General features: G+C 39.5%; 1 protein-coding gene across 5 annotated transcripts in view; it reads left to right on the top strand.

The window, feature by feature from the left end:
- The window catches only part of DBT (dihydrolipoamide branched chain transacylase E2), an 86,711-nt gene that overhangs the window by 59,661 nt on the left and 1,403 nt on the right, over positions 1–25,647 (top strand). For 4 of the 5 annotated variants that reach the window (XM_063625602.1, XM_063625601.1, XM_063625603.1 and 1 more), the window contains 3 exons: positions 1,836–2,027; positions 2,175–2,246; positions 12,094–14,438. In XM_063625602.1, the coding sequence (XP_063481672.1) occupies positions 1,836–2,027; positions 2,175–2,246; positions 12,094–12,261 (432 nt within the window). In that variant the 3' untranslated portion in view covers positions 12,262–14,438. Of the gene's footprint in view, positions 1–1,835; positions 2,028–2,174; positions 2,247–12,093; positions 14,439–25,647 lie in introns of those variants that run through there. The other variant, XM_063625600.1, reaches the window with a different exon arrangement.

The raw sequence follows: 25,647 nt of genomic DNA, 5'->3' as shown, positions 1-25,647 counted from the left end.
TCTGCACTTAGTTCCTTAACACAAATTTTTATAAATGTTGGTACATGTTGTCATATGTTCTCCAGAAAGTCTATACAGGTTAAGTATCCGTTACCTGAAATGCTTGGGACCAGAAGCGTTTTGGATTTAAGATTTTTTTGGATTATGGAATATTTGCATATACAAAGGAGACATCTTGAGGACAGGACCCAAGTCCAAACATGAAATTCACTTATGTTTCATTTACCCCTCATACACATAGCCTAAAGGTAATTTTATATAATATTTTTGACATTTTTGTGCATGAAACAAAGTTTTTTTTTTTTTATTTTTATTTTTTGTTTTTGGAGACAGAGTCTTGCTCTGTGGCCCAGGCTGGAGTGCAGTGGTGCAATCTCGGCTCACTGTAAGCTCTGCGTCCTGGGTTCATGCCATTCTCCTGCCTCAGCCTCCTGAGTAGCTGGGACTACAGGCGCCTGCCACTATGCCTGGCTAATTTCTTTTTGTATTTTTAGTAGAGACGGGGTTTCACTGTGGTAGCCAGGATGGTCTTGATCTCCTGACCTCGTGATCCGCCCGCCTCGGCCTCCCAAAGTGCTGGGATTACAGGCGTGAGCCACCGTGCCCAGCCACAAAGTTTTTTCTTTTTTCTTTTTTTGACACAGGGTTTTGCTCTGTCACCCATGCATAATCATAGCTTATTGTAACCTAAAACTCTTGGGGTCAAATGATCCTCCCACCTCAGCCTCCGAAGTAGCTGAGACTACAGGCATGTGCCATAATTAAAAAAAATTTTTTTGTAGCTAATTAAAAAAAATTTTTTTGTAGCTAATTAAAAAAAATTTTTTTGTAGAGATGGAGTCTTGCTATGTTGCCCAGGCTGGTCTTGAACTCCTGGCCTCAAGCAATCCTTCTGTGTCGGTCTCCCAAAGTGTTGGGATTATAGGCATGAGCCACTATGCCCTGCCAGAACAATGGCTGCATTTTTCTGTTTTTTTTTTTTTTTTTATTATTGACGGACTCTGATATGGTTAAATATTACAAAATGAGAACTGTTTCAACAACTATGCAGCATAGTGTTTAAGGACAAAATATTGAATATACTTTTTATTATATATGTATTTTATCACAAAGTAAGGAATGCTGAGGTGCTTAATCCACCCAATAAATCAAAAATAAAAACTTTACATTTCTATATTTGTCAGTATACAGAATTCTGAAGATGGATCTTGACTCAGGGTGATAAATCAGTTTTCAAGGAAATTGGCTATATCACATTTCCGATGTTGGAGCATTTCAGATTTCAGATATTTGAACAAGGGATGCTCAACCTGTACCAGTTACATTCCCACTAACAATGTTGGGAAATAGCCTATTGCCTACATTCTTATCAATAAAAAATTATCATCTTTTTTTGGACAGAGTCTTACTCTGTCTCCCAGGCTGGAGTGCAGTGGCACAATCTCGGCCCACTGCAGCCTCCACCTCACGGGTTCAAGCAATTCTCGTGCCTCAGCCTCCCGAGTAGCTGGGATCACAGGCCTGTGCCACCATGCTAATTTTTGTATTTTTAGTAGAGATGGGGTTTCACTATGTTGGCCAGGCTGGTCTTGAACTCATGACCTCAGGTAATCTAGCCACCTTGGCCTCCCAGAGTGCTGGGATTACAGGTGTGAGCCACTGCACCTGGCCCAAAAAATCTTTTAAAAATTATTTTTAAATTATTTCTTTTAAATCACTACCAATCTGGTAAAAATGAGTTTTGGTAGTGGTTTCTAGATGGCAGTGAAGGTTGATCCTTTCTTTGCTGTTAGCTTATTCATTAAAAGCCCTACTGTACAATTTTTATTTTTTAGGCTTCTCATAACATTGGGATAGCAATGGATACTGAGCAGGGTTTGATTGTCCCTAATGTGAAAAATGTTCAGATCTGCTCTATATTTGACATCGCCACTGAACTGAACCGCCTCCAGAAATTGGGCTCTGTGGGTCAGCTCAGCACCACTGATCTTACAGGAGGAACATTTACTCTTTCCAACATTGGATCAGTGAGTAATAATGTTGAAATACATAAACCATTACTTAAGGTTTCTGATCATATGCTTAATTAAAAATAGAAAATGTCACTTGGCATTTGTTACCGGAAAAATCTTAACTTTTAATACTCTCCTTTTTTTTTTTTTTTTTTTAAATAGATTGGTGGTACCTATGCCAAACCAGTGATAATGCCACCTGAAGTTGCCATCGGGGCCCTTGGATCAATTAAGGTACATGTATTAGATAACTGAAAAATGGAGTTTAAGCAAATTCAGGGACTAAACACAATGAAGAGTAACCATTTCTAAAGTTTCCCCCTCCTTTTGTAGGTTTAAGTTTCTGAGTTTATCTTAGAAAGTCTATTATTTCTTTTTTTCTTTTTTTTTTTACTTTAAGTTCTGGGATACATGTGCAGAATGTGCAGGTTTTTTACATAAGTATACACATGCCATGGTGGTTTGCTGCACCCATCAACCTGTCATCTACATTAGGTATTTCTCCGAATGATATTCCTCCCCTAGCCCCCAACCCCATGACAGGTCCCCAATGTGTGATGTTCCCCACCCTCTGTCCACGTGTTCTCATTGTTCAACTCCCACTTATGAGTGAGAACATGCAGTGTTTGGTTTTCTGGTTTCCAGCTTCATCCATGTCCCTGCAAAGGACATGAACTCACTCTTTTTTATGGCTGCATAGTATTCCATGGTGTATACGTGCCACATTTTCTTTATCCAGTCTAACATTGATGGGCCAAAATTGACAAATCAGATCTAATTAAACTAAAGAGCTTCTGCACAGCAAAAGAAACATCTTGGTTCCAAATCTTTGCTATTGTGAATAGTGCTGCAATAAACATACATGTGCATGTGTCTTCATAGTAGCATGATTTATAATCCTTTGGGTATATACTCAAAATAAGCAATGGGATTGCTGGGTCAAATGGTATTTCTGGTGCTAGATCTTGAGGAATCGCCACACTGTCTTCCACAATGGTTGAACTCATTTACACTCCCACCAGCAGTGTAAAAGCGTTTCTATTTCTCCATATTCTCTCCAGCATCTGTTATTTCCTGCCTTTTTAATGTAACTGACATGGTATCTCATTGTAGTTTTGATTTGCGTTTCTCTAATGACCAGTGATCATGAGCTTTTTCTCTTGTTTGTTGGCGATATAAATGTCTTCTTTTGAAAAGTGTCTGTTCATATCCTTCACCCACTTTATGATGGGTTGTTTGTTTTTTTCTTGTAAATTTGTTTAAGTTCATTGTAGATTCTGGATATTAGCCCTTTCTCAGATGGATAGATTGCAAAAATGTTCTCCCATTCTGTAGGTTGCCTGTTCTCTCTGATGATAGTATCTTTTGCTGTGCAGAAGCTCTTTAGTTTAATTAGATCTGATTGTCAATTTTGGCTTTGTTGCAATCGCTTTTGGTGTTTTAGTCATGAAGTCTTTGCCTATGCCTATGTCCTGAATGGTATTGCCTGGGTTTTCTTCTAGGGTTTTTATGGTTTTAGGTCTTATGTTTCAGTCTTTAATCCATCTTCAGTTAATTTATGTATAAGGTGTAAGGAAGGGGTCCAGTTTCAGTTTTCTGCATATGGCTAGCCAGTTGTCCCAATACCATTTATTAAATATGGAATCTTTGCCCCATGGCTTGTTTTTGTCAGGTTTGTCAAAGATCAGATGGGTTGTAGATGTGTGGTGTTATTTCTGAGGCCCCTGTTCAGTTCCATTGGTCTATCTCTCTGTTTTGGTACCAGTACCATGCTGTTTTGGTTACTGTAGCCTTGTAGTATAGTTTGAGGTCAGGTAGCGTGATGCCTCCAGCTTCGTTCATTTTGTTTAGATGATCTTGGCTATATGGGCTCTCTCTTGGTTCCATATGAAATTTAAAGTAGTTTTTTCTAATTCTGTGAAGAAAGTCAATGGTAGCTTGATGGGAATAGTATTGAATCTATAAATTACTTTGGGCAGTTTGGCCATTTTCACAATATTGATTGTTTCTATCCATGAGCATGGAATGTTTTTCCATTTGTTTGTGTCCCCTCATATTTCCTTGAGCAGTGGTTTATAATTCTCCTTGAAGAGGTCCCTCACATCCCTTGTAAGTTGTATTCCTAGGTATTTTATTCTCTTTATAGCAATTGTGAATGGGAGTTCACTTATGATTTGGCTCTCTGTTTGTCTCTTATTGGTGTATAGGAATGCTTGTGATTTTTGCACATTAATTTTGTATCCTGAGACTTTGCTGAAGTTGCTTATCAGCTTAAGGAGATTTTGGGCTGAGCTCATGGGGTTTTCTAAATATACAATCATGTCATCTGCAGACGGAGATAATTTGACTTCCTCTCTTCCTATAGAATACGCTTTATTTCTTTCTCCTGCCTGATTGCCCTGGCCAGAACTTCCAATACTATGTTGAACAGGAGTGATGAGAGAGAGGGCATCCTTGTCTTGTGCCGGTTTTCAAAGGGAATGCTTCCAGCTTTTGCCCATTCAGTATAATATTGGCTGTGGGTTTATCATAAATAGCTCTTATTATTTTGAGATATTTTCTATCAATACGTAGTTTATTGAGTGTTTTTAGCATGAAGGGGTGTTGAATTTTATCCAAGGCCTTTTCTGCATCAACTGAGATAATCAGGTGGTTTTTGTCATTGGTTCTGTTTATGTGATGGATTACGTTTATTGATTTGTGTATGTTGAACCAGCCTTGCATCCCAGGGATGAAGCCAACTTGATTGTGATGGATAAGCTTTGTAATGTGCTTCTGGATTCAGTTTGCCAGCATTTTATTGAGGATTTTGGCATCGATGTTCATCAGGGATATTGGCCTGAAGTTTTCTTTTTGTGTGTGTGTCTCTGCCAGGTTTTGGTATCAGGATGATGCTGGCCTCATAAAATGAGTTAGGGAGGATTCCCTTTTTTTCTATTGTTTGAAATAGTTTCAGAAGGAATGGTACCAGCTCCTCTTTGTACCTGTGGTAGAATTTGGCTGTTAATCTGTCTAGTCCTGGGCTTTTTTTGGTTGGTAGGCTATTAATTACTACCTCAATTTCAGAACTTGTTATTGGTCTATTCAGGGAGTCGACTTTTTCCTGATTTAGTTTTGGGAGGGTGTATGCATCCAGGAATTTATCCATTTCTTCTAGATTTTCTAGTTTATATGTGAAGAGGTGTTTATAGTATTCTCTGATGGTAGTTCGTATTTCTGTGGCATCAGTGGTGATATCCCCTTTATCATTTTTTATTGTGTCTATTTGATTCTTCTCTCTTTTCTTCTTTATTAGTCCAGCTAGTGGTCCATCAATTTTGTTAATCTTTTCAAAAAACCAGCTCCTGGATTGATTTTTTTGAAGGGTTTTTTGTCTCTCTATCTCCTTCCGTTCTGCTCTGATCTTAGTTATTTCTTGCCTTCTGCTAGCTTTTGAATGTGTTTGCTCTTGCTTCTCTAGTTCTTTTAATTGTGATGTTAGGGTGTTGATTTTAGATCTTTCCTGCTTTCTTCTGTGGGCATTTAGTGCTATAAATTTCCCTCTACACATGCTTTAGCTGTGTCCCAGAGATTCTGGTATGTTGCGTCTTTGTTCTCATTGGTTTCAAAGAACATCTTTATTTCTGCCTTCATTTAATTATTTATCCAGCAGTCATTCAAGAGCACGTTATTTGGTTTCCATGTAGTTGTGTGGTTTTGAGTGAGTTTCTTAATCCTGAGTTCTAATTTGATTGCACTGTGGTCTGAGAGACTGCTTGTTATTGTTTCCATTCTTTTGCATTTGCTAGGAGAGTTTTACTTGAAATTGTGTGTTCGATTTTAGAACAAGTGCTATGTGGTGCTGAGACGAATGTATATTCTGTTGATTTGGGGTGGAGAGTTCTGTAGATGTCTATTAGGTCCACTTGGTCCAGAGCTGAGTTCAAGTCCTGAAGATGCTTGTTAATTTTCTGTCTCGTTGTTCTGTCTAATATTGACAGTGGGGTGTTAAAGTCTCCCACTATTATTGTGTGAGAATCTAAGTCTCTTTGCAGGTCTCTAAGAACTCGATTTATGAATCTGGGTGCTCCTGTATTGGGTGCATATATATTTAGGATAGTTAGCTCTTCTTGTTGCATTGATCCCTTTATTATTGTGTAATGCCCTTCTTTTGTCTTTTTTTTTATCTTTGTTGGTTTAAAGTCTGTTTTATCAGAGACTAGGATTGCAACCCCTGCTTTTTTTTTTTTTTTTTGCTTTCCACTTGCTTAGTAAACCTTCCTCCATCCCTTTATTTTGAGCCTATGTGTGTCTTTGCACATGAGATGGGTCTCCTGAATATAGCACATTGATGGGTCTTGACTCTTTATCCAATTTGCCAATCTGCGTCTTTTAATTGGGGCATTTAGCCCATTTACATTTGAAGTTAATATTGTTACATGCAAATTCAATACTGTCTTTATGATGATAGCTGGTTATTTTGCCTGTTACTTGATGCAGTTTCTTCATAGTGTCGATGGTTTTTACATTTTGGGTTGCTTTTTTAGTGGCTGCTACTGGTTGTTCCTTTCCATGTTTAGTGCTTCCTTCAGGAGCTCTTATAGGGCAGGCCTGGTGGTGACAAAGTCTGTCAGCATTTGCTTGTCTGTAAAGGATTTTATTTCTCCTTCACTTATGAAGCTTAGTTTAGCTGGATATGAAATTCTGAGTTGAAAATTCTTTTCTTTAAGAATGTTGAATATTGGTCCCCACACTCTTCTGGCTTGTAGAGTTTCTGCTGAGAGATCTGCTGTTAGTCTGATGGGCTTCCCTTTGTGGGTAACCCAACCTTTGTCTCTGGTGGCCCTTAACATTTTTTTCCTTCATTTCAACCTTGGTGAATCTGACGATTATGGGTCTTGGGGTTGCTCTTCTTGAGGAGTATCTTTGTGGTGTTTTCTGTATTTCTTGAATTTGAATGTTGGCCTATCTTGTTAGTTCGGGGAAGTTTTCCTGAATAGTACCCTGAAGTGTGTTTTCCAGCTTGGTTCCATTCTCCCTGTCACTTTCAGGTACACCAATCAAACGTAGTTTTGGTCTTTTTCACATAGTCTCATATTTCTTGGAGGCTTTGTTCATTCCTTCTCCTTCTTTTTTCTCTAATCTTGTCTTCACGCTTTATTTCATAAAGTTGATCTTTAATCTGATATCCTTTCTTCCGCTTGATTGATTCGGTGATTGATACTTGTGTATGCTTCACGAAGTTCTCATGCTGTGTTTTTCAGCTCCATCAGGTCATTTATATTCTTCTCTAAATTGGTTATTCTAGTTAGCAATTCCTCTAACTTTTTATCAAGGTTCCTAGCTTCCTTGCATTGGGTTAGAACATGCTCCTTTAGCTCGGAGGAGTTTGTTACTACCTGAAGCCTACTTGTGTCAGTTCATCAAACTCATTCTCTCTCCAGTTTTGTTCCCTTGCTGGCGAGGAGTTGTGATCCTTTGGAGGAGAAGAGGCATTCTGGTTTTTGGCATTTTCAGCCTTTTCGTGCTGGTTTTTCCTCATCTTTGTGGATTTATCTACCTTTGATCTTTGCTGTTGGTGACCTTTGGATGGAGTTTTCGCATGGTCATCCTTTTTGTTGATGTTGATGCTATTGCTTTCTGTTTGTTAGTTTTCCTTCTAACAGTCAGGCCCCTCTTCTGCAGGTCTGCTGGAGTTTGTTGGGGGTCCACTCCAGACCCTATTTGCCTGGGTATCACCAGTGGAGGCTGTAGAACAGCAAAGATTGCTGCCTGCTCCTTCCTCTGGAAGCTTCGTCCCAGAGGGGCACCTGCCAGATGCTAGCGAGAGCCTCCTGTATGAGGTGTCTGTCAATCCCTGCTGGGAGGTGTCTCCCCGTCAGGAGGCATGGGGGTCAGGGAGCCACTTGAGGAGGCAGTCTGTCCCTTAGCAGAGCTGAAGCACTGTGCTGGGAGATCCACTGCTCTTTTCGGAGCCAGCAGGCAGGAAGGTTTAATTCTGCTGAAGCTGCGCCCACAGCCACCCCTTCCGCCAGGTGCTCTGTCCCAGGGAGATGGGAGTTTTATCTATAAGCCCCTAACCGGGGCTTCTGCCTTTCTTTCAGAGATGCCTGCCCAGAGATGAGGAATCTAGAGAGGCAGTCTGGTTACAGTGGCTTTGCTGAGCTGCAGTGGGCTCTGCCCAGTTTAAACTTCCCTGTGGCTTTGTTTACACTGTGAGGGGAAAACCGCCTACTTGAGCCTCAGTAATGGTGGATGCCCCTTCACCCACCAAGCTCGAGCATCCCAGGTCGACTTCAGACTGCCGTGCTGGCAGCAAGAATTTCAAGCCAGTGGATCTTAGCTTGCTGGGCTCCGTGGTGGTGGAATCCACTGAGCAAGACCACTTGGCTCCTTGGCTTCAGCCCCCTTTCCAGGGGAGTGTACAGTTCTGTCTCACTGGTGTTCCAGGCACCACTGGGGTATGAAAAAAAAAAAAAAAACGGCAGCTAGCTTGGTGTCTGCCCAAACGGCCTCCCAGTTTTGTGCTTGAAACTCAGGACCCTTGTGGAGTAGGCATCCGAGGGAATATCCTGGTCTGTGGGATGCAAAGACCATGGGAAAAGCATAGTACCTGGGCTGGATAGCACCATCCCTCACAGCACGGTCCCTCATGGCTTCCCTTGGCTAGGGGAGGGACTTCCTTGACCCCTTGTGCCTCCCAGGTGAGGCAATGCCCCATCCTGCTTCTGCTGGCCCTCCATGGGCTGCACCCACTGTCTAACCAGTCCCAGTGAGACGAATCGGGTACCTCAGTTGGAAATGCAGAAATCATCCACTTTCTGCCTTGGTCTCACTGGGAGCTGCAGACTGGAGCTGTTCCTGTTCTGCCATCTTGCCTGGGAATCCAAAAACCTATTACTTCTTCCTAAGAGCTAGGCCTGCACTTCTGGTGGCTGCCTCTATGTGTAATAAATGGTGGTGATCTGGGTTGTTTCTGTAGGGATCAACCATTGTGGATTATGCCAGGCACAGATATTGAGTCTTTATGAATAATCACAAATATAGTCAATCTACTTCTATCAAAATATCTTTATTTCATTATACCAAAGAATAATAGAAAACTAATTCAAAATGTTATTTTAAGCAAAGTGAGACTCATTTAGAGCATTCTTTGCTCAGGAATCATTGGGAGTGTTAGTTAAAAGCGTAGATTTCTTTACCTTAGGGGCAGAACCCTCCGAACTTAAATTTTGAACAGGAACCCAAATGAGTACAAAAAGATGATCGGTGACCATGGTTTAGAAGACCCTGACTTAGAATAAGGGTTGCAATGATTCTTAACCCTGGCTACATGTTAGAATCACATGGGAGCTTGAAAAAAATTATGGCCAAGCTCCCTCTCTACCAGCTGAATTGGAATTTTGGGGGATGGGACTTGGGTACCCCTATTAATTCAGGGTTGAGGACCACTGAGGCAAATAAGCTCCTGGATACCACTTCAATACCATTTATGGTATTTAATAAATGACATTTATTAAATGTCATTGTCACTACATTAAGAAGAGTGTGTTTTAAGAAGAGCCTTTCTTTTCTACACTTACAATGCTTCCATGTTGAACATCTCTGGGACTTGTCCTCATGAGTTTATTCCTTGCGTGTTGGAACCCTCACACATTCTTTCCTTCAGCCTTTGATTTGCTTTCTAGCAGATAGTAAATTAGCATCTAAGTCATTCCCCCTTCCTGGCATCCACTTTCCCTTCTGGCAAGCAGAGGAGATAGGGAGAAAAAACAAAAAGACACAGTATGTCACTATTCTTTCCAAATCAGGAGTTCTCTGAGTGGTAACTTCTCTCTATCACTCATTCTCTTTTCCAACAAGAATTCAACATTTGATTCTCACAAAATTCTGGCTTCCTGCAGTTTCCAAACCATTATACCTGTTTGACAAAATTTTGTGTTCTCTTTCCTTAAAGAGATTATCTTCTTCTGAATTGTATGTGTATATGTATATAATTGTGGTAAAATATATAAACATAAATTGACCATTTAAACCATTTTTAAGTATATTGTTCAGTGGCACTAAGTACATTTACATTGTTTGCCACCATCACCACCATCTGTCTCCAGAACTTTTTCATTATCCCAAACTGAAACTCTGCACTTATTGAATAATCTCTCCATTTCCCCAGCCTCTGGTAACCACCATTCTATTTTCTGTCTCTATGAATTAATTGAACTATTCTAGGTACCTCGTGTAAGTGGAATCATACAGTATTTGTCCTTTTGTATCTGGCTCAAGGTTCATTCATGTAGCATGTATCAGAATTTCATTAATTTTTAAGGGTAAATAATATACTGTTGTATATAAATATATGCCATGTTTTGTTTATACATTCATCTGTCAATGAATATTTGGATTATTTCCATTTTTTGGCTCTTGTGAATAATGTTGCTATGCACAAATGAATATTTGATTTATAAATATCTGTTCGATAGATATATTTTTACAGAATCATTTTATCCATGGTTTTTTCAAGCCATGAAGCATAGTTCTTAGAGTAGAAATCTTATTCATCATTTAAAATAATATTTGTTGGGTAGGGACAAATAGTATTTAATTCCTTTCTCCCTTTGTGTCATCTTTCCTTTGCTATTTTGTTTTCATTATAGAATTTTAATTCCTTCTTGCTAAATTGTTTAAGTCATTAAGTCTTCCATGTTACTCAATTCTCAGTATTCGTTTTCCTTGACCTACTAGTTGACCTTGAGATGACTGATCAATCCAGCCTCTTTGGAAAACTTTCTGAATGTTGACTTGCAGAATACCTGGCCATTTTGGTTTTCCTCCTATGTCACTGCCTATTCCCTCTAAGTCTCCTTTACCCATACCTCCTAATGTTCCCAATCTCTACACACTGAAGCACCCCAGGATTCAGTTCTCACCGCTTTTCTTTATCTGATCTTTCAATACCACTTATACACTGATGACTCCCAGGTTTATATCTCTAGACTTGACCTCACTTTTGAACTTTAAACTCTTGTATCTTGCTTGGATGTGTAAAGGCATCTTGAATTTTAACATGTCTAAAACTGAGCTCCTGCTCCTTTCCTCACTGCCCCCCACCATCAGACCTGCTCCTCCTAAAGTCGTCCTCTTTCAGTGAATGGCCAATCTGCTCAGACACTTCCAAGGGCTTCTCATCTCACTCAGAATCAAAGACAAGTAGTTGCAGTGGCCTACATGGCTTTACACAGATGCTACTCAGTGTCCTCAAGGATCCACATCTGGCTGTGACTGTTGTATCCCAGCCATGAGGAGATCAGTATAGAAAAACAGAGTAGAGCTTAGAAACTTCTATAGCAGTTTCACAGCGTGATTTCATGTCTATTGAATCTAATGATAAGTTGGGGCTTATATTTTGTGTATCTTTTTTTTAATAGTGTAAAGATATATATTTAGAATTAGCCAGCTGGGCTGGTTTTAGATGATCCCAATTTTGTTGGCAACATCCAAAGCATTGTAATCAGCAGCTAATAGAATATATGCCTTCCTCTCTCCATCAGGCCTGATCAAGGTGTTGACCTTGGCCGCATCAGTGTCATAGGGCTTTTTCACAGCCTGTTTGATCTGATGCTTACTGGCTTTAATATCCACAAAGAACACAAGCATGTTGTTGTCCTCTGTCTTCTTCCTGGCCAACTCAGTGGTCAGGGGAACTTCATAATGGCTTGTTTCCTCACTGCCTTCAGTGAGGAAGCCTTATTTAATTGTCTGTCTCTCCCCAGAGCCTAGAAGAATACTTGGCACATAGTGGGTATACAGTAAATAATTATTAAATATTTGAAATCTGAGATGAAAGTTAATGAATGTAGGTATGGGAATTGTACAAGGGATAGTAAGTACCTTGGAGAACTTCTGTAAGCTCCAGGCATATACTCAAAGATGGGAAGAGTAGGAATCAGCATTTTCAAAAGTCATTGGGGATGCCCATTTTTTTCTCTGCTGTAGGAAGAAGGGTTTGCCTGATCTTACACCATTGTTAGAGCTTGAGCTTTCAGCAAGTGAAGGTTTACTGTTTGTTCTTTTTTTTTTTTTTTTTTTTTTTTTTCATTTCTAGGCCATTCCCCGATTTAACCAGAAAGGAGAAGTATATAAGGCACAGATAATGAATGTGAGCTGGTCAGCTGATCACAGAGTTATTGATGGTGCTACAATGTCACGCTTCTCTAATTTGTGGAAATCCTACTTAGAAAACCCAGCTTTTATGCTACTAGATCTGAAATGAAGACCGATAAGACATTCTTGAACTTTTTGAGCTTCCAAAGAGTAGGTAAACCCTAGCTGTGTCAGCACATGTTCATCTTTACAATTTGTATTGTAAATGATTTGTATCATATGATTAAGGATCTAAGGCACAATATTTGTCACTGTTTTATTAGACTTTTTACTGAAAATGAATAATGGTGTAATGGTTCTCCTGGGGCTGTCACATTTTATAGGTCAGAGTGTGACTTCTTAATATGGTGCTGACGTTTTTGTGTCAATGGCTTGAAACTGGTAAGATTAACAAAATTAGGCTGGGCACAGTGGCCCCCACCTGTAATCCCAGCACTTTGGGAGGCCGAGGTGGGCGGATCACCTGAGGTTAGAAGTTCAAGACCAGCCTGGCCAACATGATGAAACCTGACCTCTACTAAAAATACAAAAATTAGCTAGGTGTGGTGGCGGGTACCTATCTATAATCCCAGCTACTTGGGAGGCTGAGGCAGGAGAATCGCTTGAACCTGGGAAGTGGAGGTTGCAGTGAGCTGAGATCATGCCATTACACTTCAGCCTGGGTGACAGAGCAAGACTCCATCTCAAAAACAAAAAAACAAAATTCATGTTACTAAAAGACCGGTAGCCATATACAGACAGTATATGCCCTATTTTTTTTAACTGACTCTTAATGAAACTTTTTAATTATACTTAATTAAGAAATGGAATTTATATACAAAAATATTTTCCATTTCCCTGTTATCATGCTAATTGTTGTATAAAATAAGTGCAATTATACTTCTCTTTTGAGATATCCAAGAGTATATTCTTGCTCTGTACAGAGAATATCATCTGATGTCTTATTTATATTAATTAATGTCTTTGAAAAGGGAAAAGTATAAACTAGCCTTAAAAATGTCCAATTATAGTTTTATAACCAGTCTATTAAAGGTGTTTGTTTAAAATGGATATACTTTTAGATTTGTGGTAATGCTTTGGTATTTTCTTGGGAAAGACCTTCACCTTTGCAAACTTCCCTCATGTAAGGAAGGTACTTTAAATGTAGCAGCCACTGACATTTCTTTTTTTAAAAAAAATTTCAGAAGTCTACTTCCTTTTCTTTTTTGGTCTTCAGCTAAAAAATAGGATAAGAAATTAAGGTCTATTGTATTCTCCATATCCTGAGTAAGAATGTAAATAAGAGGAGAAGGAAGAGTCTAATAGTAATTATGGATATAAAAAATAAGAAGTTTTGTATAGAAATGAAGGTTTCATAATGATCATTTTGTTAAAGGTCTACTTTAATCAGAAACAGCAACGAGATGAATGTATCCAGCATTTCAATTTGCATTCAGAAATCCATGTTGTTTCTAATATTGTCCAGTTGAAAACCGTGTGCCAAAATTAGTTGAAGTTTTGTGACAGAAAAAAGGTTGTTTTAGTATCTACTTGGTTTTTCTCAAAATGGAAATAATTTTAAAATCAGGAAAGAATAAATCAGCCAGGTGTGATGACTCGTAACTGTAATCCCAGTTATAGGGGAGGCTGAAGCAGGAGGATCACTTGAGGCCAGGAGTTTGAGACCAGCCTGGGCAACATAGTGAGATCCCATCTCAGAAAAAATTATTTTTGAAATTAGCCTGGTGGCTTATGCCTGTAATCCCAGCACTTTGGGAGGCCAAGGCGGCCAGATCACCTGAAGTCAGGAGTTTGAGACCACCCTGGCCAACATGATGAAACCCCATCTCTATGGTTTTGTAAAAATACAAAAAATTACCTGGGCCTGGTGGCGCATGCCTGTAGTCCCAGCTACTCGGGAGGCTGAGGCAGGAGAATTGCTTGAGCCCGAGAGGTGGAGGTTACAGTGAGCAGAGATTACACCACTGCACTCCAGCCTGGGTGACAGAGCAACACTTTGTCTCAAAAAAAAAAACAAAAAAAAAAACAAAAAGCCAAGTGTAGTGGTGTGCACCTATAGTCCCAGCTACTTAGGAAGCTGAGACAGGAGGATCAATTGAGCCCAGGAGTTCAAAGCTGTAGTGGGCTGTAATTGTGCCACTATCCTCCAGTATGGATGACAGAGTGAGACCTGGTCTCTAAAAAATAAAATTAAAAAAAAAAATAGGTCAAATAAATGCTGTTATTGTAAAATTTCAGGTAATACAAAGAGTTAACCAATAAAATAAAAAGTCACTCATAATCTTACCACTATTAACATTTTGATGTATGTATCTGTATATATGGCTATTCTTTTTTGTTAAAACATGATCATAGTATATCTACTATTTTATTGTTTGATTTTTAAAATTTAACATTATATTATGGGTAACCTTACATGTTAATGAACAATTCCACATTGTCATGCTTTAAATGGCTGCATAGGCTGGGTGTGGTGGCTCACGCCTGTAATCCTACCACTTTGGGAGGCCAAGGTGGGTGATCACAAGGTCAGGAGTTTGAGACCAGCCTGGCCAATATGGTGAAACCTCATCTCTATTGAAAATACAAAAATCAGCCAGGCATGGTGGCAGGCGCCTGTAGTCCACCTACTCGGGAGGCTGAGGCAGGAGAATTGCTTGAACCCAGAGGCAGAGGTTGCAGTGAGCCGAGATCATGCCACTGCACTCCAGCCTGGAGACTCTGTCTCAAAATAAATAAATAAATAAATAAATGCATGCCTGCATAGTATTCCATTGTATGCATTTATTATACATTCAAACATTAAACATCTACCGTACCAATCATGGTTCTAAGCATACAATAGCCACCTTCATGCTCCCTTGATTGGGCTTATAGTCTAGTAAGGAGACAGATATTAAATAACTGCAAAAAACACTATTCTTGGTAGGTAATAACCCAGATACTATGAGCCATCCAGTAAAGGTTACTGATCTTATCTGGAAGGATCAGAAGATGAATGTCCCATAATTTAACCAATTATCTATTGATAGGCATTTATTGAGTTTTAAATGAATAATGACATGATCAGTAAAAATGTCCTCCTCACTTAAAGAATAGAAAAACCAGGAGAAGGGAGTTCTGAAATAAGTAAGTATGTAGGTCCAGCATCAGTGGCTCAAGTTACTCTATTCCCAAATAACCCTTAAGTTGTCTGGTTCTATTCCAACCCTTGGGCATTACCATCTTCTCTTTTGTCTCATCCATTGAGAATTCAGCAAAGGATTTGTTCCCTACAGTGTGCACTGCCCTTAGGATAGCAGGATTCCTTGAAGGGGGCCAAAGGGGCAGGAGCGCAGCCTTAGTAGCAGTGCTGGTCCATGAGGCTCTGCAAAGCAAGGGATGAGTGTTTGGGAGGAGGAAAAGGCTCTTGCTGTACTCCTAGAGGTTGGGATTAAAGTGGAAAAGCCAGAAAATTCAAGTGCTTTACTAACATGTCTGGAGATTAGAAGGTATATGTACATGGGGGAGAAGCCAAAATTACTGCTGTGAGTGGTCAACAAGAAAATCAAGGCTCTGTTCATTATGTAGAGCATTCCTCTGATATTTGAAAAAGAAGTACAACAGGAAAGGAAGTCTGAGGATGGAAGTCGAAATTGGTATGAATTTATATTTTAGAGATCAAAATGTACCTTATGTTGAAACCTATGTAAGAAGTGACCAAATGTCCAACAACGATAGACTGGATTAAGAAAATGTGGCACATATACACCATGGAATACTATGCAGCCATAAAAAATGATGAGTTCATGTCCTTTGTAGGGACATGGATGAAACTGGAAAACATCATTCTCAGTAAACTATCGCAAGGACAAAAAACCAAACACCGCATGTTCTCACTCATAGGTGGGAATTGAACAATGAGAACTCATGGACACAGGAAGGGGAACATCATGCTCCGGGGACTGTTGTGGGGTGGGGGGAGGGGGGAGGGACAGCATTAGGAGATACACCTAATGCTAAATGACGAATTAATGGGTGCAGGAAATCAACATGGCACATGGATACATATGTAACAAACCTGCACATTGTGCACATGTACCCTAAAACCCTAAAGTATAATAAAAAAAAAAAAAAAAAAAAAAAAAAGAAGTGATTATGTAGAAAGAGTGAAAGTGATAGCTTAGTCTGGAAAGCCCACTGGCTTGTTTGGGCATTTCTCATGGCTTCCCACTCAAAGTGGATCCCCAAAATCACTTGATGGATTTCCTTGCTGATTTCTAAGTAAACTATGGTTTAAGAAAGAAATGACAGGGCTCAGCACTGCCCTACAGTACCAAAAATACAAAGTTTCCATGAAGTCTTCAAAGACATTTGTAAAATTCAGGCTGTGATTTGTTAGTTCATTCTGCACTTATTTATTAATTGTATATTCAGTTCCAGGCTCCAGGGTAGAGATTATGGATAAAGGTGAATTAATAGATGAAGTTTTTGCCCTCACAGCAAAAGCTTTAGCCAATAATTAAAGCTATCACTGGAAGTGGGTCTGTGCCAATAACCTAGAGAAGAGCAGTGCTTTTAGAGTTGAGCTATATTCCCAATCAGTTCTTAATGGTGGTTTTGCCCCCTTCCCTCTACACTGTCTTTTCTTGAGATTGGATCATGTGTGTGAACCCACATTGTTTCCAGTCAAAATCACCAGGAGAGGCCAGACACAGTGGCTCATGCCTATAATCCCAGCACTTTGGGAGGCCTAAATGGGTGGGCCTCTTGAGTCCAGAGTTTGAGACGAGCCTGGGTGACCCCATCTCTACCAAAGAAAAGCAAAAAACAAAAAACATCAAAAAGAAAAAAATTAGGCCGATGAAGTGACATGCACCTGTGTGCCACCTACTCAGGAGGCTGAGGTGGCAAGATCACTTGCATCTGGGGGGCAAAGGCTGCCGTGAGCTGAGACTGTGCCATTGCACTCCAGCCTGGGCAACAGAGCAAGACTCTGTCTCTCTCGCTCTCTCTGTATGTGTGTGTGTGTGTGTGTATATATATACACACACATATATATGTATATATACACATATATGTATATATATTATGGGTATATATGTATATATATACACATAGAATATATATGTATACATATAATATGTATATATGTATATATATGTATCTATACATATACACACACGTATATATACATATATGTGTGTGTGTATGTGTATATATATATACATATACATATATACACACACACATCCCCAGGAGAGCTTTTGTCTTTCTTGGTTCATGTGCCCGTCAGTGTGGGCAGGAGAATAGAATACTCTGTCCACACTTGAGTCTTAGTCACCTTTGGAGCCTAGGAGTCAGCCATCCTCATTCAACTACATGGATCGAGAATGGGAATCTGGGAGAATTTTTTTATGGGCAGATTAAAAAGGAAGTCAACTATGTAAAGTAAGGCATTGCCTTCCCACCCCATCCCACCTCAGTTCATGTTAAATTATGAATTTTTCTAAGAGAGTTCTTTAATGACATGGGTAGAGAGGAAGCTGAGGTGGCAGTAGAGTAGGGAGTGGAAGGCAAATACACAAGATACTATTAAACTGTGAGGCTGTTTGTTGCAATTCCAAGATTTTATAATTTCTCTAACAAAAAACATTTGTATATTCTTCCCGGTTTAAGTTCAATGTTAATTTGAGAAATAATTCTACTCTCAAACTTCATGTTATGTTGACAGTTCAACTGATGCTGTCAAAATGTGAATTACTAACTTCAGTATTCTCTATTCGTCTGATTTTTCTTAAAATGTTTGCATGTTAATACACTCACTAGCTTTAATGCTCTACTCTTATACTGGCACCTTAATTATGGTAAAAGGTAAAAAGTTAAGTTAAAATTTCCAAGCCTAGTTATTTGGTCAAACAGAAGATTAACAGAACTCCATGGCTTACCATAGGGATATTTATCAAGAGAAAAAGAAGATACATATTTGAATTTACATGACACTTTCTGTGAAATATCTGGATTACCAGATTAGTCTGCAACAAATGCCTTCCAAATTCTACAGCGCATGCCCAAGGCACTCTTTACAGTACCTGTTCGGGTCTTTTCTTCTAATTTTAAGCACCTACCCAAACATCTTCCCAGGCTTGTCATAATAAGCAAATAACCTCAGAGCAGACAACGTGATTCAATCTAAGAACCTTGAATTTCTCTCCTTTTCACCTCAAAATTTCAATTCTCACACTTTCCTTTTGTTTCTCTTTCCGAGAAGTGGTTCTCCATCAGCAAATACCAACTTTTTTTTTTTTTTTTTGAGACGGAGTCTTGCTCTGTCACCCAGGCTGGAGTGCAGTGGCGCAATCTCGGCTCACTGCAAGCTCCGCCTCCCGGGTTCACGCCATTCTCCTGCCTCAGCCTCTCCGAGTAGCTGGGACTACAGGCGCCCGCCAATACGCCCAGCTAATTTTTTGTATTTTTTTTTTTTTAGTAGAGACGGGGTTTCACCGTGGTAACTTTTTTCTGCCCTCTATTATTTATTCCATCTCTTCCTCCTGATCCCTGCCCCATGTTGAACCCCCATTGCCCCACTTTGATCCTTCAGTCTCTTCCTCACATCCAGAACTGTACCAGATTTACTCCCTTAGCACACTGATTAAAATTTATTTCCATTTCCTTATGGAGGAGGTATTAGAGACTGATCCTAGAACTCTACAAATTTCATTGTGGCAGGGTAATGTTATGTGTCCACAAACCTCGTTCCTTTCAGCCTGCAGTTAGGTAGGGCCATGTCATTTATTTGTAACTATTAGAATATGGGTATATGGGTTGAAGTAATGTAGGCCATTTCCAGACATGGCCCATAACACTTCTGAAGAGATCCTTCATATTCTATCTCTTCCCCTCCAACATGCACCCTTCAAGGTTGAAGATGGCACCACACAAGATAGGAGGAGCCAGTGTTCCAAATGACTAGACAAAGCAGAATGCTCCCCTCCCTACACCCTAGCACCAATTGGTTTGGATGTGATACAGTTGAATAATACACTTTTATTGTTTCAAGACATTAATATTTTGAGATTAATCTGCTAGTCTAGTTAGTAAAACTCGAACTCTGAGCCGTCTAATGTGGTAGCCTCTAGCCACATGTAGCTATTTAAATTTAAATTTTATTTTTAATCAAAATTCAACTCAGATATACTAGCCACATTTCAGTTGCTCAGTAGCCACACTAATTAATTTAAATTTAAATTTAAATAGCTACATGTGGCTTATAGCGCCATACTGGATAGCACAGATGTAGACTATTTCCATCACCACAGAAAATTCTATTGGATAGTGCTGCCTTAACTAATAAGACAGAACTGTTATTTTTTAAATAGCCCCTAAAACAAACAAAAAACAAAGAACTCCCTTCTTCTCTAATTGCAAGTTTCAGTTTGCCTAAAAGAAGACTCAGAATGCTTTTCTTATATTGTTACCTCTGACTGCCACTAAATGAATAAATTTCCTGTCTTGCTCCTTCTGCCAAACTTCTTGAATAGGTAATCTTTAACTCCTTGCAATCCTGGTTTTTTCCCCCAGTGCTCACCTGTAATCAGTGTTGGCCACAACTCCCACCCAGATGTCTCCTAAATAGTTCTCTGAACCCATCTCTGTCCTGATCTATAGACATTCATTCCAATGCTTTAGCATCTCAAGGTCATCCAATGACTCAGTGACATCTCAGATAGTCAGACAGACCAGGTCAACTATGAACTATTTATGCCAAACCTTACATGGTTCATGTTATCCTTGCTATCCCATCAAAATAACCACAGGCTTTTTTTTTTAATTTTTGAGGTGGAGTCTCACTCTGTCACCCTGACTAGAGTGTAGTGGCGCGATCTCAGCTCCGCTCACTGCAACCCCCGTCTCCTGGGTTCGAACAATTCTCATTCCTCAGACTCCCAAGTAGCTGAGATTACAGGCATGCACCATCACACCTGGCTAATTTTTCTATTTTTAGCAGAGATGGGGTTTTGCCATGTTGGCCAGGCTGGTCTTGAACTCCTGGCCTCAAGTGATCTGCCTGCCTCCACCTCACAAAGCCTTGGGATTACAGGAATGAGCCACCGTGCCTGGCCTGCAAGCTCCTTTATTTTACAAAAGGCGTTACCATTTAAACACTGAAGACAGCACGAATCTCGGATGTTTGCAAGTTCAGAATAAAATGGAAATGAAAATTCATTATGTGGCAGTCTCAGTACTGAGCACAAAGGCTTTTAACCACAAGCAAATTACTGTGCTAGCCAGACCCTGTGAGAGAACTCCAGGCCAGCCTGCTAAAACTGAGCAGAAGAATTTGGAGACAGTCCAGAGGAGAGCCACAGAAACAACTGAAGCATGACAAGAATAATTGCAGTTCTGATATAGAGAGGTCATCTATATCAGGCTTTTATGGAGTACCATGTGGAATGTTACCACACAAAGCATGGGGAACAGCTGTTGTGAGTCTTAACAAGAGATAGGACAGCAGAAATGAGAAGAGGTGGAAGATCAAGAATTTAGGTTTGATACGGGGAAAGATGGAACAGTCAAAGGGATTCACACTGATTTTTGACTGAGCAGAAGGCAGAGTCTCCTCCAACGGGCAACGCAAGTGCCCCCACCCGTCTACACCCCGAGAAGAGCCATCAAACTGTATTAAACTTGGAAAAAGCTATTTAACTTCAAGTGTGCTGCAAGAAAACTTCATAATAGTTCCCAAAATGTGCTAAAAAGCAAAGTCCAAAAGACCATAAAGTCTGTAGAGCAGTTCTAAGAGTGCAGTCAGCTATAAAAACCTGGCAATTTAATTTCTTAGAAAAATGTAGCTGGAGTTCAAACTAGTAACAAAGGCAAGTAAATTAAGTTGTGGGCAGGTGTAATTAAGTTAATAGGAATGGCAGGGATGAATATAAATCAGAACAGGACTAACAGTTTGAAACATTTGATATTCAAATGCTCAGAACTGATGAGCTGAGCCACTGTGCTAACAACTGTGCAAACCAAAGGTTTCACAAATTGCACGAGAACCTGACCTTGATCCCATTGTGTTGCTGGCATAAGATTAGAAGGGCCTGTTGGTTCAATTGTTGCTTTGGACAGAGGAGGACAAACTTGCCACAGTGAAGAAATCATTTTTAAAAACCACCACTGTCCTTTAGTACACTAATTTCTCAAATAATTAGGTGTATATTAGAAATAATGATATATAAGTGCAGTATACTCCAGTTTCAACAGAATGATGTCACTTCTGTAAAATGTTGATTTTCGGATTGTCATACTTTCTAAATACAAAAATTTGTCACAGCTTCCACATTTACAAGATATTAAACATTCCGTACAATATTTGTAGAAATATGAAAAACCAATTTTTGTAGTTGCCTTTTGAAATGTATACAAAATATCCCATGTGGGCAACATGGTAAAACCTCGTCTCTACAAAAAAAAAAAAAAAAAAATACAAAAAGTTAGCCGGGCATGGTGGTGCACGCCTGTGTTCCAGCTACCTGGGAAGCTGAGGTGAGATCGCCTGTGCCCAGGAGGTCGAAGCTGCAGTGAGCTGTGATTGCACCACTGCACTCCAGCCTGGGTGACAGAGTGAGACTTTGTCTCAAACAAACAAAAAGAAACATATACAAACTATATTAGAAAGTTGGGTTAATATCCTACAAACAAAGTATTATGTAATTTGCACAGGATTATGTGTGTAAAAAGTCTTAAATTCAGTATAGCTTTTATTTCTGCAGAACTAAAAGTAGTGTATAAAAATAAAAGTGGGATGAGCATATTTTTTTAATTTGCTATGCAGTAAAAAGTATCTCAGTCAACATATAGGAAACCAGTGCCATTTCTGTATCATTTGACACTGAAGGGGTATTGTTTTTTGTTTTGTTTTGTTTTTCTTTTGAAGAAAGAATTTTATGTCTTTTATTCTATTCTTCTGATTTGGGGTTTAAATTACCCCCAACAAGTTTGCATAATATTCTGATTACTACTGCTTAGGTGATATATTTCATATGAGAACTATCTTTACACAATGGGAAAAACTATGGTAACCACTTCATTCATCAGAGAAATTGTGTTTTGTTCAGTCGTATTTTGTTTGCTAAATGAAATTGGTTATTTAGACTCATGGTATGCTTTTTCTCAAATGAAGATTTAAAAGTCATTTCCAATGTCCTTCTAACTTCTGGCCAATTCCCAGTAGGCTATAGAATAAATGGTTTTCATATAATAGTCTCTAGTGTCTCCACTGTTGATTGGTTTACAGAAACGGTGGTGGTGGTATTGATGGTGGGGTGTGTGCATGTGTGTGTGTGTGTGTGTGTGTATGAAAAATGACAACTGGCACAAAACAAGCCTAAAAATCAGAAGTACATTTTAATTCCTAGTTAAAAACATTAACTTTTTATTCATAAAGTACATATTTAATAATAGAAAAAAGAAAAGGGAATAATTAGCACTTAAAATGAACAATTTTTCTTAGCTATTTTAGTAACTTAAATATTTAAGATATTAAAAGATTGAAACTGTGGGCCGGGCTCATGCCTGTAATCCCAGCACTTTGGGAGGCTGAGGTGGGCGGATCACTTGAGGTCAGGAGTTTGAGACCAGCCTGGCCAACATAGTGAAACCCCATCTCTACTAAAAATACAAAAATTAGCTGGGCATAGTGGTGGGTGCCTGTAGTCCCAGCTACTTGGGAGGCTGAGGCAGGAGAATTGCTTGAACCCAGGAGGTGAAGGTTGCAGTGAGCCCAGATCACGCCACTGCACTCCAGCCTGGGCAACAGAGCAAGACTCTGTCTCAAAAAAAAGATTGAAACTGTGGGGAAATGCAGCAGAAGTCATATGAGACTGACTGGAATCAGAGTTTAAGGTCCAGGGGAAAGACATTTGGTGTCCACCAACATTTCCCACCTCTCCTCCGAAATAGTCTCTGTTTTGTGAGACCGAGTGGTGCAAGTTAGGATGTAGCCATAACTTTCTAATATAAATCTCAAAATATGGAGAATGACCCATTAACATTTGGCAAGTGTACAGTCTGTTATTTAAGAGTTTTCCTTGCACAGACACACAGACACACACACATCCATCCACCCAACCTTACCTGGAAAATTTCCACATAAAGGAGTATCGGTGTTCACAACAGTGTAGGACTGGCATAAAGACAGACATAAAGACCAATGGAATAGAATAGAGGCCCGGAAATAAACCCTCACATATATGGTCAAATGTTTTTCTGACAAGGGTGCCAAGACAATTCACACTCTTGTGAAAGGGGAAAGAACAGTCTTTTCAGCAAGTGGTGCTGGAAACACTAGAATGAAGAATACAAAAGAATGAAGTTGGACCCTGCTATGGTCTGAATGTTGTGTCCCCCCATTAATTCATACATTGAAACCTAATCCCCAAGGTGATGGTATTAAGAAGTGGGGCTTTTGGGAGATAATTAGATCATAAGGACATTGCCTTCATAAATGGGATTAGTGCCCTTATAAAAGAGGCCCTGAAGGAGCTTGTTTCACCTGTGAGGATACAGGGAGAAAGTACTACCTATGAGGAATACACCCTCGCCAAACACCAAATCTGCTGCTGCCTTGATCTTGGACTTCCCAGCCTCCAGAACTATGAGCAACAAATTCTGTCATTTAGAAATTGTCCAGTCTCGGCTGGGTGCAGTAGCTTATGCCTGTAATCCCAGCATTTTGGAGGCTGAGGCTGGTGGACTGCTTAAGCTCAGGAGTTTGAGACCAGCCTAGGCAACATAGTGAAACTCCAACTTTATCAAAAAAAAAAAAAAAAAAAATAGCTGGGCATGGTGGTGCATGCCTGTAGTCCCAGCTACTCAGGAGGCTGAGGTCAGAGGACCACTTGAGCCCAGGAGGTGGAGGTTGCGGTGCGTGATCACACCACTGCACTCCAGCCTGGGTTACAAGAGTGAGACTCTGTCTAAAAAAAAAAGGAATTACCCATTCTATCTCAGATGTAAGGATGGATCAACATACACAAATCTATAAATGCAATACACCACATTAACAGACTAAAAGACACAAACCATTTGATCATTTCAATAGATGTAAAAAAAAAGCATTTGACACAATTCAGCATCCTTTCATTTAAAAAACTGAGCAAATTAGGTATAGAAGGAATATACCTCAACAGAAGAAAGATCAGATGTGACAAACCCACAGCCAACATTATACTCAATGGTGAAAAGTTGAAAGCTTTTTCTGTAAGATCAGGAACAAGACAAGGATGCTGTATTAATTTGTTCTCTCACTGCTATAAAGATACTACCAAAAGAGGCTTAATTGACTCACAGTTCTGCATGACTGGAGAGGCCTCAGGAAATTTACAATCACAGCAGAAGACAAAGGGGAAGCAAATCTTGTCTTACATGGCAGCAGGCAAGAGAGAGGGCAAGAAGGGGGAAGCACCAGACACTTATCAAACAACCGTATCTTGTGAGAACTCACTATCACGAGAACAGCATGGGGGAAACCGCCCCCATGATCCAATCACCTCCCTCCAAGTCCATCCTTTGACATGTGGGGATTACAATTCGAATTACAGTTTGATATGAGATTTGGGTGGGGACACAGCCAAACCCTATCAGATGCCCACACCTGTCACTTCTACTCAATATAGTACTGTAAGTTTTAGCCAGAGCAATTAGGCAAGATAAAGAAAGAAAAGGCATACAAATCCGAAAGGAAAATGTTAAATTGTCCCTGTTTACAGATGACATGATCTTATATATTAAAAAAAAACTCTAAAGACTCCACCAAAAAAAAAACAGGACTAACAAACAAAGTCAGTAAAGTTGCAGGATATAAAATTAACATACAAAAATCATTGTTTTTCTATACACTAACAACAAACTATCCAAAAAGGAAATAAAAAATATTTTACAATAGCTAGAAAGAAAAAAAATACTTAGAAATAAATTCAACTATAGGTGAAAGATCCGTCCACTGCAAACTATAAAACATTGATGAAAAAAACTGAAGACATAAATAAATGAAAATATATCCCACGTTCATAGATTGGAAGAATTAATATTGTTAAAGTGTCCATACTACAGCTAGAATGAAATCTGTATCAAAATCCTAATGACTGTTTTCACAGAAATAGAATAAACAATCCTAAAGTTCCACAAAAGACTTGAAATAGCCAAAGCAATCTTGAGCAAAAAGAACAAAGCTGGGGTGTTGACACTACTTGACTTCAAAATATGCCACACCGCTACAGTAATCAAAACAGCACAGTGACCCACGCCTATAATCACAACACTTTGGGAGGCTGAGGCAGAAGGATTGCTTGAGCCCAGAAATTCAAGACCAGCCTGGGCAACACAGGCAGAACCTGTCTCTGCAAAAAAATTTTTAAATGCTGGATATGGTGGTGTGTGCCTGTGGCCCCAGGTACTCAGGAGACTGAGGTGGGAGGATTGCTTGGGCCTGGGAGGTTGAGGCTGCAAAGAGTTCTGA

Source organism: Symphalangus syndactylus, chromosome 12 (genome assembly GCF_028878055.3).
Source record: "Symphalangus syndactylus isolate Jambi chromosome 12, NHGRI_mSymSyn1-v2.1_pri, whole genome shotgun sequence".
NCBI classification, from domain to species: domain Eukaryota; kingdom Metazoa; phylum Chordata; class Mammalia; order Primates; family Hylobatidae; genus Symphalangus; species Symphalangus syndactylus.
This window is presented reverse-complemented; position numbering and strand designations above follow the sequence as displayed.